The sequence below is a fragment of the Empidonax traillii genome, unplaced genomic scaffold (assembly GCF_003031625.1).
Source record: "Empidonax traillii isolate 1590-97213 ecotype Southwest subspecies unplaced genomic scaffold, ASM303162v1 scaffold1638:size97948, whole genome shotgun sequence".
In the NCBI taxonomy this organism is placed as follows: Eukaryota; Metazoa; Chordata; class Aves; order Passeriformes; family Tyrannidae; genus Empidonax; species Empidonax traillii.
Genome location: NW_020956831.1, coordinates 68,725 through 87,146, shown reverse-complemented (window position 1 = coordinate 87,146; position 18,422 = coordinate 68,725). Strand labels below are relative to the sequence as shown.

General features: G+C 44.7%; 1 protein-coding gene across 1 annotated transcript in view; it reads left to right on the top strand.

Annotated features, from left to right (window-relative positions):
* The window catches only part of CUNH20orf194 (chromosome unknown C20orf194 homolog), a 52,945-nt gene that overhangs the window by 3,400 nt on the left and 31,123 nt on the right, over positions 1–18,422 (top strand). The window contains exons 2-12 of the mRNA XM_027908171.1: positions 1,716–1,829; positions 6,336–6,455; positions 7,001–7,125; positions 9,048–9,144; positions 10,159–10,265; positions 12,850–12,927; positions 14,270–14,368; positions 14,692–14,747; positions 15,439–15,574; positions 17,165–17,246; positions 17,669–17,705. Coding sequence (XP_027763972.1) covers positions 1,716–1,829; positions 6,336–6,455; positions 7,001–7,125; positions 9,048–9,144; positions 10,159–10,265; positions 12,850–12,927; positions 14,270–14,368; positions 14,692–14,747; positions 15,439–15,574; positions 17,165–17,246; positions 17,669–17,705 — 1,051 coding nt within the window. The remainder of the gene's footprint in view (positions 1–1,715; positions 1,830–6,335; positions 6,456–7,000; positions 7,126–9,047; positions 9,145–10,158; positions 10,266–12,849; positions 12,928–14,269; positions 14,369–14,691; positions 14,748–15,438; positions 15,575–17,164; positions 17,247–17,668; positions 17,706–18,422) is intronic.

The following is an 18,422-nucleotide window of genomic DNA, read 5'->3' as shown; positions in this document are numbered from 1 at the left end:
TGACGTGGGAAGGGTGAAAATGTAAGGACTAAATCAAAATACCCAAGCCCAGTTTGTCCCAGTGGATCGTCTCACCCAGCTGATTTGGGATCCTGCTCCGTGATGGGCCACAAATCTCCCAGAATAACATAAACCCCCTTTAATTATTGACAGTTTTAGGGTAGGTTTTGGAGAGTGAACAATGAGAAGTTGCTAAAATGTGCAGCAGAAAGTTCAGTGTTGTTGGCATGAACTTCCTGGCACCCCCTCCGTGGGCAGCCATCTGATAGCACCTGATTAAATGTCTCTTTGCTGTCATCACTGCCTTTAATTCCTGATTCCATATTTCACATCAAACTATCCACTCATGCATCCAGCAGACCGAGCCAGCCCAGCAATCGGGAAGGTTGGAGGCAAAAAGAATAACTGGGGGTGACCTAAAAAGGGGCAGAATTAAAGCTGGAGTGGCTTGCACTGATTTTTTTCTCTATGAAAGTATCTCCAGATATTTGTCTGTCCTTCCCTGTGGATGTTGGATTTCCCTTGGATTGGCCATCATGGAAACCTTTTTTTTGCCCTTCAGAGAAAGTAGAGCACGATAATTTCAGTATTGCTGAAAAGCTCTCTTTGCTTTTTTTTTTTTTTTTTTTTTTTTTTTTTTTTTTTTTTTTTTTTTTTTTTTTTTTTTTTTTTTTTTTTTTTTTTTTTTTTTTTTTTTTTTTTTTTTTTTTTTTTTTTTTTTTTTTTTTGATGAAAACAGAAATATCTGACCTGGCTTTTTGTTGTTTGTTTGAACTGCTGGTAAATTTAGCTCGGTCTGAGTGTTTCTGTAAGAGGCATTTGTTTCCTGGAGCTGAACACTTCACTGTAAACAAGAAAACACATTCAGGGATATCAACAGGGAGGTTTCTTGTCCTTTTTTTTCTGTTTTTAAACAAGCTCACAGAAGGTTGCCTGGAAGCACAAATGGCTTTGCTCTCTCTGCCTGCTTGTTGTAGATGGAATTTTCCCCTGGTTTAAAGGTGGATATTGAACAGTTGAATTGAAATTTGTATCATGAACTCTTCACTTGGATTATGAAAAATCTTGGCAGGATTTGGCATTGTTTCTTTTCTTTTTTTTTTTTTTAATGTTGGGCTCAATGGTCTTGGAGGTTTTTTTCCCCAAATTTAACAATCCTGATGTAGATTATCAAGGCTATATTACAGGTTTATGGTTTTCCTGTTTGTTTTGGTGGTTTATGGAAATAATCCAGTGATTTCCTTGGGCAGAGAGGGGATAAAATTCCTGCTTTTTTGGTTGCACTTGTAAGAGGTCTGGAATGTGCCTGGATTTTAAGGGTGGAAGTGCCCTGGTGGTGCTGAAACTCCTCTTTCCCAAACTCCTGTTGGGCTGTGGGTTCTCCTGCAGTCCCAGTGGCACCTCCCTGTGTGGGCATCACCCACCCCACGTTCCAGGGACAGGAATTCCCGGGGCCCTGGTGAGAGCAAACCTGCCCCAGCAGTTTTTGCAGGAGATTAGGGATTAACAGAGCACGTGGCTGGAAGGGACAGTGCCAGGTTCCAGCCTTTTCAGGACCATGTATTTCAGCTTTCAGTGGGCAAAAACAACCCCAAAATGGTTTGATAACGAGGTCTAAACGTGTTTCAAGCACAGAAGACCCAAGTTGAAGTTTATTTAATAAAGGAAAAAGCTCGGTCAGCTCTTGAGCCTCCAAATCTGACCTTTCTCAACAGTGACCTTGAGGACAAATTCTCTTTTCTTTTGCAGCTGCAGCCGCCTCCGAAACATTCAGAGTATCCTGACACAGAGCAGCAAATCCCAGCCTGATGGAATCCTCTGCATTTTAGGTTAGTTGGACATTTTTTCCCCCCTTTTGTTCTCACTGCACTCAAAAACACACCACGAGGTCCAGAAAGATGAAGATCCTTTTCCTGCCCCGACCCCCAGCCCGGTTTCTCAGGGAAGGAACAGCTGATTGTTGCTCTCTTCTCTCCCTAAATTCTTCAGCCTGTTTACTGATTTAATCAGGCAAAAAACTTGAAATATTGCATGAGAAACCCAGGAGCAGCTAGGATTGAACTGCTGGCACAGAAACAGCTGCAGTGCTTTATTCCTGCTGGGATTGGGAGAACAGGGCAGTAAGGAAATAAAGGAGCATTTGCAAGGGTGCTGTGGGAAAGCAACAGGGCTTTGTGCTGCTTTAATATCATTATTATAATGTAACATTGACTCTTTATGTAATCAGTGCCAGGATGCTGAAGGAAGAACTCAGAAATGATAATTGAAATTCTTTGGGGAAGAGGACTGAGGGGTGGTTGTTTAAACAATGTATTACAGTTAAAGATGGAGAAATGTGGCCCCGAAGAAGCTCTCTGTGAGAAATGATAGAGCAGCAAGAAAATTTGAAGCTTATTCACTGCCACACACACATTAAAACGCTGCAGATGGGTGCAATAAGCAGGTTGTCCCGTGGTCCATGCAAACTGTGCCACCTGACTGTTGCCACCCTACGTTTTCTGGGGTCAGGGTCTAAGCCTTTGGCTGAGCAGCAACTGGCCAGTCAGAAGGTCTGTGAGGTCACTGTGTCAGCCTCCCAGTGGCACTTAATCAGGCAGGATCAACTGCTTGGGCTGTGCCTTTGCTGCTCGCTGAGTGTCATAAACCAGGCTGGGCCCACACTGGAGCAATTTCCCGAGTGGTGTTGGCCTTGGGCTGCAAATCCCGAGCGAGGAGCAGCCACTCCAAACCTTCCAGGGCCTCGGGGAAAAGCGTTGCAGGCCAGAGGAGCTGCTCTGTGTAATCCTCAGTGTCACATGGGGGATTTGTTCCACTCACGGTGATGACTAAGCCCCGGTGGGGTGGAAATGCAGGAATATTTGTGTGCTGCGGGGAGGTTTGTGCCTTGCCCCGATCCCTCAGCACCCACAATGGGGCTCTTGTGTGCTCTGAGCTGTGCTGGTGGGGCCTGCAGGATTTCTGGCACACCTTCCATGGCATGCTGTAAATGCATTAAACCTGTCATCAAATACAAGCTTCAGATGACAAAAAAAAACCCCCAACATGTAGTTTTACATCCTGAGTCCTGTTGGCTCGTGTGGAAAGCAGATACTCCTAACTATGGTTGGTTTTTTTCTTTTTTACAGTCAGGGCATGTTTTATTTCACTTGGCTGCCTTTAATGACCCGAGTTATGCACTCCCCTCACCCCAGCTTTGGTTTCACACCGGGCTGTGAGTTAAAACCAATATAAACCTTCACAGCCTCGCTTCAAGTTCATTAATATTTGTACTGAAATTAAACCCAGCGTTGTGAGATCCCAGAGAGAGGTGAGAACTGAGCTGGTATTGATACAAGTCTTTAAATGTACTTACAGCTGATTTTTTTTTTTTTTTTTTTTAATTTAAAAGAATGCCCTAATCTGATTTTGGAGTGGTTGCCTGGTAGCATTCCTGCATTCTTTGCTGGGGAGAAAAGACATCACAAGTGACAGGAAAAAGGAATTTGGAGGTTGGCATTTACTTTTCATCCTCCCCAGAGAGCATGGGGTGCTTTACAGGCTGTGCCAGTAAATCCTGGAGTTTATTTTATCACGGTTCCGTTCAAGTGTAACTACTTTTTTTAGGTGATTATTTTTTTTCTCCATTGGGTCCATCCCACACAAAGCTCTTCTCGCTGAGGTTTCTCCCACATCCTGAGGGCATTTGGTTCACTGCACCAATTGTTCATCCCATCGCTTTTCCAGATTGTTCTGAGGATTATTGTGCATTTTCTGCTGGGAGTGTGTTGATGGTGACCTGTCCCTCCTCCAGCCTCCCCTTCCTGCTCCCTGCCCGCTGCATTTTGCACGGTGCTGATGCTTTGCTCTCCTGCCCCCTCTTCATCTCCCTGAGCAGGCCGATGTTTTTTATCTCCCCGTGTTCAGCCAGACTCTTTCCTGCCCATTTAACAGATTTGTTGTGCTCTGCCGGCAGGACAAGGAGCAGGAGCAGCTCCGGGGGGGCTGGGATTGAGCCATTGTCTATCCACCCTCTGGAGCTGAGCTGGGAACGGGCGGGGCAGTGACCGAACTCCAGGCCTCGGGCTCTCCTAATGAATGGCCTTGCCATTGTCCTGGGAGTGCTCCCGATCTGCTCTCCGGGGGATTCTTATCCTTGGCATTGTTCCATTTCCTGTTTGTTTTCCGCTGCTGTGCCTGTTCTGGAACTCCCGATGTTTCTGTGGGGTAACATTAAACCTGCCCCGGGCGCTTAAAACCCCAACCAAACCCCAAACGTTCTGCACGGTGAATGGTTCCGTGTGAAAGCAGTGCCTTACCCCCGTGTTCTGACAGTTCATCTTATCAGCTGCCTCTCTTGTTCAACATCTTCTTGTTTTCTCTGCCCCTCCTTCTGTCATTACCTGAAAAGGCCGGGCTTTGGTGTTGAGCTTGTTGAAGCCTCTTGGGCTGGTGCACCCAGAGAAAACCTCAAACTCCTCGAGTGGTGGTGACATCATCACTATTTATTTTTTTTTTAATTTTTTAAATTTTTTTTTTTCTTCTGATTTCCCAGAAATTATAACAAAAGAATCACAGAACTGCCAGGGGCTCTCAGGTCTCCCTGGATCTTTCTCTTCTCCAGGGGAACCCCCCCGCCCCAGCTCTCCCAGCCTGGCTGGGCCGGCTTGTTGCTCCTCTGAGGGCCTTCAGGAGTTGCCTCAGCTGGACAAATAATCAGTGCCACAGATAATCCCGAGGACATTGGGTGTGTTGATGCTTTTAGCTTTCCAAGGAGACTGATTGCACTGACATGGAGCTCCCTAAAACAATGGGGCAGTTGTTTCCTGGATGCAGGGAGTCTCCACACTTATCCGGGACTCAGCTCCCACCTCCACAGCCATATCAGTGTGCTGAGCCCCCTTGATTCCCAGATGACATTGCTTTGCCTGCTTTCCTGGGGCTGAAAATGGGAATTAAAAACGCCCTGGTTCCCAAATCCAGGGAAATCTGGTTATGGAGAAAATTACTGGCACAGCAGGAGGGGGGAAAACGAGTGAGTGGGTCAGAGCATCCTCCATGCCATGAGCTGAGTTACAGGGTGATATCCCCGTCCCTTGGTATTCCCTGCATCAATTCCCTGAACACCTCTAAGGATGGGGAATCTGGGCAAGTCCAGGGAGTGCAGTGGTACAATCTGTGAGTTTGAAGGGGTTGGATTTGCCTGTTCCATAACCTTGCACCAAATCCCAGGGATTCTGGAGTACACCGGGACCATCCAAAGGCCAGTTAATGAACAAGCAGGGAAAATTGAGAGGTGGGGTTCAGTAGCATCTTGGTAGCACTTTAAAGCTGAAACATAACATTAAAAAAAAAAAAAAAAAAGGAGCATAATTAGGCAAACCTGAGGTTTGTCCCAATTTCTGGTAAGTTCAGGTGACTTTTGACTCCCCCTTCAGGTCCTGAAACCCCGACCATGTTGTTACATTCTCAGTGTCCTGATCTTTTCTCTGGACAGTGGGAACAAATCCTGATTTGCTGGCAACCATTCAGCTGTATCCTGATGTCACCTGGTAGGAAAAGTTGACTTTAAAGGAATTTTGTGACAGTCAAGTGACCTCTGAAACGGGGATGTCCGGGCTGCTGTTCATCCATGGTTTTCACTTGTGGAGCAAACTGGATTATTACAGCAGAATTAGGAATTGTGGCTGTGACTGTCATGCAGGGAGATGAAAATGCTTCATAAATCTGCATTTCTGCCTTTCTTTGTGTTTATCTTTCATCTCTCCACGCTCCACATCTTCCGTTGTTTTCACTCCCGTTTTTCCCAAGGACCAGGCAGGGCTTTCCTTTGGAAGCTCTTCGTGCTCCCTGTGTTGTGTCAGAACATCTTCCCACCATTTGCCAGGAGTCTGGGCTGGCTCTGGTGACTCAGGGATTGCACCATAACGCTGATAAGATAATGTTTAATCATGTATTCCAAAGCAGGAGATTTGGGTCACGGGATTAGTTCGTTAGGAAGCTTCAATCAAGAACATATTCATTAGAATGCAGCCCTGCATCCAGGCAGATGTTTGAATTGTAGTGGAGAAAATGGAACTTCTGATGCAGAGCACTGCAAAAAAAAAAAAAAAAAAAAAGATTTATTTCATTTTTTTAAGCAAATTCCATGTCAGAATGTGACAGCGAACTTACAAAAGCTGCTTTTCCCTGCCCTGTTCTACCAGTGAGTTCCACAGGAATAAGTGCTCCCAGTGGGAGGGAGTCGAGTTAATTAACATTCCTGCTGGAGGGGGTTTTATTCCTGGGGAACAAAACAACTTTCTGAGATGCTCGGTGTTACCTCACCCAACATCTGACCTGTGGTTTTGATCTTTCAGGGATAGACAGTCGATACAATGAAGGCTGCAGGGAGCTGGCAAACTACCTGCTCTTTGGCTTGTACAACCAGAGCAACAATGACTTTGAGAGGACAGGCTTTCCTGAGGAGGTGCTTGATGGTGAGGAACCTGCTCGACGTTGTTTTTTCCCCTGCTCTTCAACATTCCTGAAGGGAAAATGAGCAGAAAAAGTGGCGTAGAAAACCAAAAAATTAATTGAATCTCGTGCACCTGAAAATGGTTCTTAACAACGCTGATGATGGCCCAGTCCCCCTGCTGGTGAATTATTTATTCCCTTATTTGCATGACCCTTTGGCTGGGCAGCTCTCTGATGTAACACCAGGCAAGAGCAGCTGGAGTTCAGGGCTCTGGGAGGGCTCATCCCAGAATTCCTGCCTGCTCCAAGCGCAGGCTGATGCAAGTGCTGTGCAAGAGCTTGGAATGGCCCCACAGTTGTCTGGAACTGTTACAAGTGCCCTGGTGCTTGGAGCTGCCAAACTTTTCCAGTTTCAAAGCGCTTCCTGTGCGCTCAGACAGCTCCACAGTTTTCTTTTAGCGAGGGACAGGATAAAAAAAGTTGTTTTTTTTTTTCAGTTCTTTCGTTCTCTGTGTGTGTGTGGGGGGGGGTTCTGGTGCTGCAATAATCTCCCTGCTGCTCCTTGCAGATATAATCCTGTTAATCAAACCTGACAGCGTTCACCTGTACTGCAACCCCGTGAATTACAACCAGCTCCTGCCCTACGTGGCTCATTGGAGGAACCTGCATTTTCACTGTCTCACCGAAAATGAGGTGAGTGAGAAACGAGAGCAGATAATGAACTTGTTAATGAACTTTTTTTTGTCATCCCTCCCAGAAGTCTTTTCTTCTTTTTCCTCCTCAGCAGGGCAGTGATCTGGGTGTCTGTGTGGGGATCCATCATTTGCAAGAAGAATATGTTGTCAATACTTTCTTGTTCTCGCTAATTACTATTGTTTTGACACGAGCTGATGATCTTTTAATGAGGAAAAAAAAAACATGTGGGTTGTGAGAAATGCAAAATCTGAATCAAGCACCACAGTCAGCACTGAGATTTCCAGCAACAGCCTCGTTTGCTTGCCAAGGCAGTGTTTGAATTCACTGGTTTAGGAATGCTAGAAAAGATCAGCTTAGAAAGCAAAATTTAAAGTCTGGAAATTTCATTATGCATTTTCGTTTTAACTCTCAAATCTTTCTCTCAAGAACAAGCAACTGCAACCACGTGAGCGATGCAAGTTCCTTCTTGCATTGAAAAGTGAAGGTGTTGTAGAAAAACTGTGTTTATTGAGCTGTTAGAGCTCAGTGGTATTTTGGTGGGACAGCTTTTGGGACAAAAGCTCCATCCTTGTGGTGTCCTTCCACTGACCTTCCTCCTCCTGTTTATAGGAGGATTGTGGCTCTGGCTAAACCTGCAGCCTCTCCTTCCTTTCTTCCCGCTTGCTTTTAACTAAACCACAGGGATTTCAGGGAATATCCTTAGAGGGGAAAAAAATATTATTAAAATTATTGAAATGTTATTAAAAAATGCCCATTTTCAAAATGGCCAAATCGGACAAAGCGGTGACATCAAATGCAGTAAATTTTGGGGTGTCTTGGTCTTCCCTTTCCTGGAACTGGCTGTGTTCCTCCCTGCAGGAGCAGGCTGGGAGCAAGCCTTTAGCACCCTGCCAAACTCCCAGGTTTTGATTCCAGGGGCATTTTTTTAAGCCTTGAGAAACTGGCAGTTGTTTGGGGCTTGGCTTTGGGGCTGCCCCTTTGATCTGATTTCCTGGGATTGAGGAAGGGACGTGGAGGAGCTGGGGCTGCATCTTAAATTCAGGCTGGGCTTAAAAGAGCTTGCTCTTAAAATAAACGTGTTGGGTGTAGCCTGGAGCTCCCAGGAGCTCCATACAGCGAGTTCATAATCCTGTCATTTGCCTTGATAAGAAGTTCAGAGCACTGTGTACAAAAATGTAAATAAAATAAAATAGGCAAAGCAGCACTACCTTCTGATCTCGCTCCAGAAAACAAGGCACTCTTGGAGGAGTTGCTTCCAGGTTCGCTGCTGAGCTGTTACCTTTTCAGGCCAAAATCAGCGTGTTTCCAGGTTTTTTTCCCTGTTCCAAGCATGATTTTAAGTGTGATTTGTCTCCTCAGCGTAGTTTTTATGCTCTTCTGAGCCACCACATTTGTCCTTCAGTCTGCTGAGCTCTTGGGTGACCTCAGCCGTGAAGCAGCAAGATGGTGGTGTCTCCTTTCCTTCTCCTTTTCCTGCAATCCACCTCTCCCCTCCCACAGCTATTCCTTATTCTGTGTGCTGATGATTTTTTCCTCAGGGGACATGTTTCTCTGTGGCACATGGGTCGGCATTCTCAAAACACCTTTCATTTTTTAAATCCGGTGTTGATGATGTTGAAAGGCTTCGCTTGGAGCTGAAAACAAAGTATGTGATTAGACCTTCATATAACATTATTAAAAACCCCACTCTGAAGGTTTTTTTTTTTTTTTAAAAAACAATTGTTTCCAAAAGGGTGATTTCCATTGGCATCAGTGCCACTGGTGCCACGGTGGAATTTGTAACACAGGGAATAAAAGGTTCTTTAGCTTTGTGAAGTTGCAGGTGATGTTGTAGTGGTTTACATGCTACCTGTTCACTTCCCTACCAAACAAATCAGGCCTTGCCCAGTCCAACTTGCTTTGTAAATGGCCTCTTTCAGTATGAAGATGAAGAAGCTGCCGAGGAATTCAAGATCTCCAGCTTCGTGGACATGGTGCGGGACTGCAGCCGGATCGGCATTCCCTACAGCTGCCAGGGTAGGTTGGACTGGCTCATCCTCACAGCTGAAGTGCTTTGCACATCCAACTGCAGGGAATGAAGATTTCCCATCCCTTTGGGAAGAAATCAGCATTAAAAGTGTGTCAGTGCCTCTTTTTTAGCCTCTTTTTTTCCTTGAGGAGGTGGATTTCTTTCTGCTGAATTCCATTTGTGAGGAGGGAACGCTCCCAGTGCGAGGCAGAGGAATGATTTGCATTCACAGAAGTGTGTTGTGCTGCCACAGAAAGTCCTCTGTTCCCATGGGGAGCTCCAGATAAATCCTCCTTTCTTTAAGGCAGGAATAAACATTTTGTTGTGCAAGTTTCCCTTTTTTTAGCGCTGAAGGAACTGCCCTGCCCGGCTTCCTGATGGGCTCTGGAGCCAGCCTGGCAGCCTCAGCAATCTGGCATTCCTCTTTTTAATTCCCAATTCCTGATTGCTTCCCTTGAGGAAGGGGTGATGAACTCTGACTGCCTGGAAGGTCATGAATGGGTCAGGGCAGGGGGGAAGGACCCGGGTTCTGTGTTAGGAAGGATCTGAAGAAGGTGTGGAGCTTGAGGGTGGCATCACACTTCAGGTGGTTTACAGCTACTCCAAGGAGTGCAGGATGAATAGTTTTTCTCTCCCTTGACTTACAATTAAATAAGGATGATGGAAGGAATTGCTGGCTGTGAGGGTGGGGAGGTCCTGGCACAGGTTGGGCAGAGAAGCTGTGGCTGCCCCTGGATCCCTGGAAGTGTCCAAGGCCAGGCTGGAGCAATCTGGGCCAGTGGGAGGTGTCCCTGCCCATGGCAGGGGGTGGAACTGGCTGATCTCTAATTTCCCTTCCAACCCAAACCATCCTGTTGTTCTGTGACAGTGTTTTACTTAAACTCAAACCCCACTTTTCACTTAAATATTTCCAGTTGTACAAAGACAGGATAATCAAGGTCCAGACCAAGTGCGAGCCCTCCCAGGAAGTTAAAGTGTCGGGATTTGTGAGGGAATGTCCCTGTGCTCCCTGTCCCTTGCAGGTCACCTGCAGATATTCGACATGTTCATCGTGGAGAAGTGGCCGATTGTTCAGGCCTTCGCTCTGGAGGGGATCGGGGGCGACGGCTTCTTCACCATGAAGTACGAGGTGAGGCCTTCACATTTTCATTCCCTTCCTGAGGGAGGAGTTAATCATGGAATTGCTTCACTTGGAAAGCCCCCTTTGAGGTTCATCGAGTCCTGACTCACCGCTCTGGGAGGTTCTGAATCGGATGGAGTCGTTGGGGATGTTGTGAGTTTGGAGTGTGCCAGGAAGAAAACTCCACAGTCTTGTTGGGGGACTGTTCCGAGCTCCACAGCACTCTGTCCTGGAGAATCCAGGATTGTTGGGTCACCCCTCCAACTCCTGCTGGGATTGAGAACTGTTTTCCTTTCCTTCTAGAGTCAACGTTACCAAGAACCCAATTTTTTTTTAGCTCTGCTAGATGGGTTACAGACCTTCCTAGGTGGGTTTTAGATTGTCCTGGAGGGGTTACAGGTCTTCCTGGATGGGTTATAGGTCTTTCTGGATGGGTTATGGATCTTCCTGGATGGGTTATGGATCTTCCTGGATGGGTTATGGATCTTCCTGGGTGGGTTATGGATCTTCCTGGATGGGTTATGGATCTTCCTGGATGGGTTATGGATCTTCCTGGATGGGTTACAGATCTTCCTAAATGGATTATGGATCCTCCTGGATGGGTTATGGATCTTTTTGAATGGGTTATGGATCTTCCTGGGTGGGTTATGGATTTTTCTGGATGAGTTATGGATCCTCCAGGGTGGGTTATGGATCCTCCAGGATGGGTTACAGATCTTCCAAGATGTGTTACAGATCTTCCTAAATAGGTTCTAGATATTCCTAGACAGGTTTTCTGTTATCCTAAACTGGATCCAGACATTCACAGATTGGTTCTAGATCTTCCCAGGTGGGTTCTAGACCTTCAGAGCAGGAGGAGGTGGTTGGTGGCCAACACCTTAAGATGAGCTGAGAAAAGAAGAAGTGACTGCATTTCTTGGCTCCTTGGGTTTGACACAAGAGATGCATCTGCTTCTCTCCCTGACATTTTTCTATCCCTGGGTCAGCAGAGCAGTCAAAATTAGTTTGCTCCTGGAGTTAATAATGAGCAGCTCGTGCCGTTTGATTTGCCCATTTATTAATTCTACTCTGACATCATCCTCAGAGAAAACAGCTTTGCATTTCTCTGCTTGTTTGAAATGTCTTTTATTTCATTCCCTTGAGCCTGTGCCCCAGCACTGCAGATGTCCTACTTTTCTTGTCACTCCTCCTTTTTTACGGCCAGAATAGGCTTTGTCTGCCTTGTTGGCAGCTGGAAAAGCCCCAAAGAATCATCAGCACGTTGTTAGAAGTCCCATCACATGTAGAACTGTACCTACTCACTCAGAAATCCCAGGAATCTGCTCTGTGAGTCTGGGTCTTTCTGAGCACTTTTCTCTTCCCACTGATCCCTTTCCACAGGGATTTTTTCCCCCAAATTCCTTGCACCGAGGTGCTGGAACACCCTGTGTGGACCCCATTAAATGAAGAGTGCAAAGGGATGAGCATCCTTGTGGAGGAGCATCAACAACCCCTGTCGATGCCTGACATCACTCAGTGACAGTTTGTCCACTCAGGAGTTGTTTGGCTCTTTAATTGCCCTTTAATTACCCCACTTCAGCTCCCAAATCCTTGGAAGAAGGTGCAGACACGGGTGTGGCCCAGCCAGAACCTCTCCTGTTTCATCCAGGGAGTTGATACTTCCCTTGGAGCACTCAAAAAGGAGCAGGGAAAATCCTTGGCCTCCTGTTTGAAAAGCAATCCTGGAATCTCTGGCAGTTGAGCCAGTTGTTGTTTTCTTCCTCCTTAAAGGGGTTTTCCAGTGGGAAATGCCATTCTTGACTCTTCACCTCGGTGTTTGGGTGAGGTTCCCTGTCAGGCACTGCTGGGGAAGGAAACCAGGGGCAGGAAATCTGTAAATTAATACTCTGCCATTATTAAAAGGGGGTGTTTGGGTGCATTTTTGGCTCCTCAGGCTGCCTTACCCTCTGTTGTGTGTTCTGTTAGATTTGAATATAATATAAGGATGATAATTCAGGATTTTTTCCTACTATTTTAAGGACTTTTTCCTCTCTTACTACACAAGTCAGAGTTGCTGTAATTTGCTGATGTGTGAATGGAAACAGTGGGTTAAGAAGATCCCAGTTGGTGCTGCATTTTGCATTAAGTGGGTCGTGGGGAAACCTGTAAATGCAGGAATCATTCAGACACAAATGTCCCTTCAGGGTGTATTTTTGAATATTGCTCTCATATTCATCATCCTGCTGCTTGGGAGAAGGTGTTGTGAATTAAACTGGCTTAGCCTAAATGAACATCAGTTCTTTCTGATGTTTTTTGTTTTTTTTTTTTTTTTTGCAATTAACTCAGTTTGAAAAACTTTATGAAATGATCTGTTTGGAAGATGCAAAGAAAAACCCTCCCTGGAGGAGATGAGGCTCAGCTCAGGATCCACAACACTTTCAACTGGTAACCAGTGGTGGGAAAATATTTCTAAATTCAGAGTCCAGGAGGCCTCTCAGGGCAGCTCCAGGGCTGTCTCACTGCAGCTGAAACCCAAACCTGTGCCCTTCTTGGTGATGTTTTTCCACAGAAAGGTGTTTCAGGTCTTTTCAGTGTGTTTTTAAATCTCTTGCAGTTGATGGATGTCAGCGTTGATTTGTGGAGGACCTACAGCAAAATGGATCCTGTTGCCTTGGAGGATTTGCTCTTTGAGGTAAAGACAGTGAAATGTTCTGAATCAGCTCGTAGCTGGAGCAAAATTGTGATTTTACTTGGTTTTAGTTGTGTGTATGGACTTAATCTACAGGTTCTGCCTGCTCTTGGTTGCAGGGTCCTTTTCCCTCCTTCCCCCTTTCTCTCCTTCCCCGTTTCCCTCCTTCCCCCTTTCCCTCCTTCCCCCTTTCCCTCCTTCCCCCTTTCCCTCCTTCCCCCTTTCCCTCTTTCTCCCCTCAAATCCCCCACAAACTCCCCAAACCACTAAAATAACTTGCCTGGGATTCCTTGAATTCCTTATTTTACCTGCAATTCTCCAAAAAACTCTCCTAACATCTGACTTCACATCCAAAGCGCAGGAATTGGGGATGTTTGTGTGTGTTAATCCTCCTTTTGCAGCAAGGACTGGGAATTAAAATCCAATTTAACACAGAGCCATTCTTCCAGGGAAAAATAAAAAATAAGATTTTGCTTCCAGGAGGAAAAAAAAAAATAATACCTTTTTAGGCTGCTTTGTAACTCCTTGGAGTGGGTAACAGTGACACTCAGTGGCTGCCCTGGTGCTTTGGGAAATACAAACCCTGGGAAGTGATTCCATGCTCAGGGCAGGAGGAGAAAGCAGTGCGTGAGCATTTATAATTTATTAATAGATATATTTTATGGCTATTTGGATATATTGTTTTGGGGTTCATTTTTGAGCAGTTTTTCAGCTTGGCAGCAGAGGAGGCTTTGAAAATGCAGCAAGTTCAGCAGTAATTATCCCTTATTAATAAAATATTGATGGTTTACATCAGTTTGGTTGTTTAATCAACTGCTGTCATGAAAATTAAAATGTCAGAGGCTCTCAGCCGGAGTAATCACTTTTTGATATTTCACCTCCCCCTTCCTGTGTGGAAATGAGAGAAATAATTGGGATTTTTCCTACCCCTCATAAGCCTACCCTGAAACAGGCTTATTTATCCTATTTTTGAAGTTTTAAACCGAAAAGTTGTTGTTGAAAGGCCTTCAAATCTTCTGAAAACATCAGTCAATGAAGGAGGTGTTTGTACAACTTGAATTTCCTGGAAGATTTTGGTGATTTTAGAGATGATTGCTTTTCTCAGTGAGGAGAAAAGTAATCCAAAAAAATCCAAACCCAAACAAACACACACACACACACAAAAAGAACAGCAAAGTCCTTATCTTTTAAAATAGATTTTTTTTTCTTGTATTTATTGTTTCACTGGGCAGTTTGTGTTCTGTCCTGCCCAGTGAAATTGCCCCCCCTTTGACCTCCTTTCTCTGGAAAGACACTGAGGAGTATTCATATTTATATATTTAATATCTAAATGTTTTTCTTCCAGGATTTAACCATTTTTGAGCGCCAGTGGACCAACTTCTTTGCTAATTTCGACACAGAAATTCCCTTCATCCTGGAGCTCTCGGAATCTCAGGCAGGGGAGGTAGGTGTGCTTCAGCAATCCTTGGAATTCCTGAGGAAGGAATAAGGATTCAGCATCACCACATCTCACCTCTCACGTTGGAGGAGTAAAAACCTGTGGTTTGGGGGTTGTTTTGTTTTTTTTTTTTCAGTCACCACCCCCCTGAAAAAATCCCTAATTCAGTGCTAATTCAGTGCAGTGTTTGCTCACTGATAATTCAGTTAAATTTTTTTCAATAATAATAATAATGTTGAAATTTAATTTTGCTTTTTAAACAAAAATAATAATTTTGGTGTTTGGTTGGTTGTTCGTTTGTTTTTTTTTTTTTTTTAAATTCTCCACAGCCCTTCAGGAGTTATTTCAGCCACGGCATGATCTCCAGCCACATAACAGATAACAGGTATTACTCCTAGTTCCCTGTAAATTAGTACCTCAGGATGTTATTCCCATATCCCTGGTGCCAAAGTGTGTCAGTTCTAATTCCTTTTGGGACCACCTCAATGTATCACGTGGCATTGGATGGTCTTTAAGGTCCCTTCCAACCCAAACCATCCTGGGATTCTGTGACGAAAATTCTGATTGAAAGAGGAAGGTTGTTTGCCATCTGTTTCAAAAGCGAACTTCTGCTGCTTTGAGTTAAATCAAGGGGTTTTTAACTACTTTAATGCAGATTCCTCCTTATTTGGAATAAACCAGTGTCCCTCCATGTTTGGATTACAATAATGAAGACACAAACCCAACAGAAGTTTTGTTTCATTCCAACACAGCCATTCCAGGCTTTTTCAAAGATGCTCAATTTAAGCCTTATCAGCTTCTCAAGGCAATTTACTTTGAAAAAAAGAGGGAAAAAAAACCCCCCACCCCTTCTAATATAATTTAGGAACAGCCTTGAGGTTTGTTCTTGTGCTTGAAAGAAATGATCATCCCTTCACTGGGAGCAACTTTTTATTCTGGAACTCGGTCTTTACAGCGGGAAGCTTTGTGAGCCCTGGTAAAATCCAGTCCCCTCAGACCTGAAAGCTTTCATTTCCCTTGTTTTTTAAGCTCCCTGCCGAGTGTTTTGGTGGTGATTCCCTGTTTTCCTCCCCCAGCCCCAGCAGGCAGCCCTTTGTCCTGTTTGGCAGCCACTCCACCAAGGAAAACTTGAACTCTGGCAACTTTAATTTTCCATCGGAAGGACACCTCGTTCGAAACACCGGCGTGGGTGGGAGCACTGCCAAGCACATGGTAAGGCTTCGGAGGAGTTACCTGAGATTTTTGGAGCTTTTATTTTTTTTTTTTTTTTTAGCAGATTTTCTCTTTTTCTTCCTACATTTTTTGTGCTTGCCTGAGTTAAACACCTAATTAATGTAAAAATGTGTTAGTTTTAACAATCAGTTCAAGGAAGAAATTTTCTTTTTCTTTCCCCTTCCAAGTTAAAAGACTGGATGGTTAATCAGGGGCTGATGAATGATTTATTTCCTGTGAAAATACAACTTTTTTTAAACACTTGTGTGTGGGGTGGGGGATAGGGAAACGCTGTCTGTGAGGACATTTGGCCAAGTCGTGAAGCGAAACCCTTCTAGGACGTGTTTAATCCTGACACACAGATTTGATGTTAATCAGATTTCTTAAAAAAAAAGAAGGGAAAAGACACCTTTTTTTTTTTTTTTTTTTTTTTTTTTTTGATAACAGAATTTTATGAATAGACAGGAGATTTTTACAGGTCTCCAAATTCCAACCTGTGCTCAAGCCGAAACTCTCTGGGTTGTTCCAAGAACGCTGTCCCAGTGCTCTGTGGGGTTCCAAAAATGCTGTCCCAACGCTCTGTGGGGTTCCGAGGGTGTTGCCATGAAGTTGTAAAGCTTTAACTTGTTTCCATTTCCAAGTAAAAACGTAGTTGTTAAGCATTTGCTGAGGTCGGAGGCGGCGCAGGGGCCGTGACGGGGGGGAGCGACCCCCGGCATTTGGGATCCTCTGGCTGGAGGGGGCCTGGTGGCACCAGAAGGACACCCAAGGCAGCCAAGGAGGAGAGAGGTAGAGTGTGGTGGGCACCTCCCTGCTCCCTCCTGGGGCTGTGGGAGTGTCCCCCGGTGCTGTGAGTCCAGGTGGATGTGCTTGAGTCCAGCTCATGGTGGAGAGGACGGATGAGTGAGGGGGATGAGTCGGTGACGACATTCCATGTGCAGTTGGCTCAGGGATGGATGGATTGTGGGTGTTCTGCACGCGTCAAAAGCCTGAGGAAGGATTGGTTTTTTGTTGTTTTTTTTTTTTTTGTGGCATCCTGCTGAAATCTCATCCTCCATCTGCTCTCTCTCTGAAAACGCTTTCAACTTTGTCTTCTCTCCCCCTGATAACATTGAGACCATTTGCTGCCTTTCCAAGTGCAAGTGCAGTTTTCTTCTGATGTGTACTTGCTCCATCTGTTCTCCTCAGATTTCTGATGCTGTTCCTAAACAGGTGGTTTATTTACAGGTACAGGTGATACTGTTTTAATAGGGTGTCATGAAAATAGTAAATAAGACCAGCCTAGTTATGGGAACCTGACCCACTTTCCTCTCCATGAAAAGAGCAGTTGACATAGGAAATTGAAAACCCAAGTCAGAGCTCATCTCCTTCCCAAAGTCTTTCAACCATTCAGGTCGAGTCAAAAGTGAAAGTAGACCTTTGAAAAAACGTAAGTTTGCTTTTTTCCAACTCCGGTTCCGTGTGTGTCGTAAACTTCCTGTAGTTTGTCAGTGCTTAGAGGACTTAAAGGGGAGTTTTAGTTGGTTGTCCATCGTTGCACCAGCTGGCTTTGCTGATGTGTCTTTGTGTCTCATTAATGCTGACTACCAGGTAGTGCAGTGTGTGTCTCCCAAGGGACCTCTGGCTTGTTCAAGGACCTATTTTTTTGGGACCAGTCACATTCCTTTCCTGGGTGAGTACGTGACAAAAATGCCAAGGCATTTGCTCTCTCGAATTATTTTAAAGTTGGCAGCAATTAAAAAAAAAAAAAAAAAAAAAAAAAGCTGGCTTGGATTCCTCTCTGAGGAATCAAATATAATACTCTGAGGTATCGTGCATTTCTGTAGCCAGGGCATGGGATCAGGGCAGATTTTGGGGGTAAAATGTGAGCGTTCCACAGCAGATCTGTCCGATCCCACGCTGCAGGCCTTTCCCAAGCACTGGACAAATAATTCAGTCAATGTTCCTTAACAGTTTACTAGAAAAAAACTCTCCAAAAGTAGAGTAATTCAAACTGTTTATTATTTATTAGGATCCCACGTGGCCTGGGTGGCAGAAACATCCCCAAAGTGCTTAAACCAGCCCTTTGTTTTGTTTTGTTTTGTTTTCATACAGGAAATGACAATGAGGTCCACAAGGAAGCTGACCAAGTGTAAGCTTTTTTTTTTTATATTATTCCCTAACTCTTCTCTCTTTGTTTTTTTTTTTGCCTCGTGGCAGTTGGTCAAACCTGCTTTTAGTGGCTGTTGGCATTTGCAGACAGGTGTTTTTATCCAGAATAATGTGAATAAAGAGAGGGTTTCAGAGGCAAAGTGCTCGTGGAGGGTTTCAGTGAGCAAATCAGGAATTTACTGGGACCATCCCTTCTGCTGGGCAGCAGAGTAGGAAAGGAAATAGTACTAAATTTTGCTAAATTTGAATAAAAAAAATAGTTTTAAGTTACTTGACCAGTTTTTAAAGGTCGTGCTTACACACCAAGGGGGAAAGTACCTCAAACAGAACAGGAGCATCATCCACACACAGAAGGAAAAGTGATTTTCAGACCAGTCTAATTCACTGTGAGATTTATAGTGAAATGCCAACAGGGAGCACTCCAACTTGCAGAGGAATCCACTCTGGAAAGGTAGATAAAAGCTGATTTTTTTTTCAGCTGCAGAGCATTTTAACCCTCTCCAGATCCCAATGTGTTCATCCCTGTCCGTGTCCTGCGTGTTTGTGGATCCTTTCCAGCTTTAGGAACTTAGAAAACTGCTCTGGTCCTGCTCTTTCTCTTGACAAACCACCCCTTTCCTTCGAGGTTTTTGTCCTCCTTGCTAGTTGGGATCATTTCAGGATGTTTTCCTTGGTTTTTTTCTTGGATCAAATAATC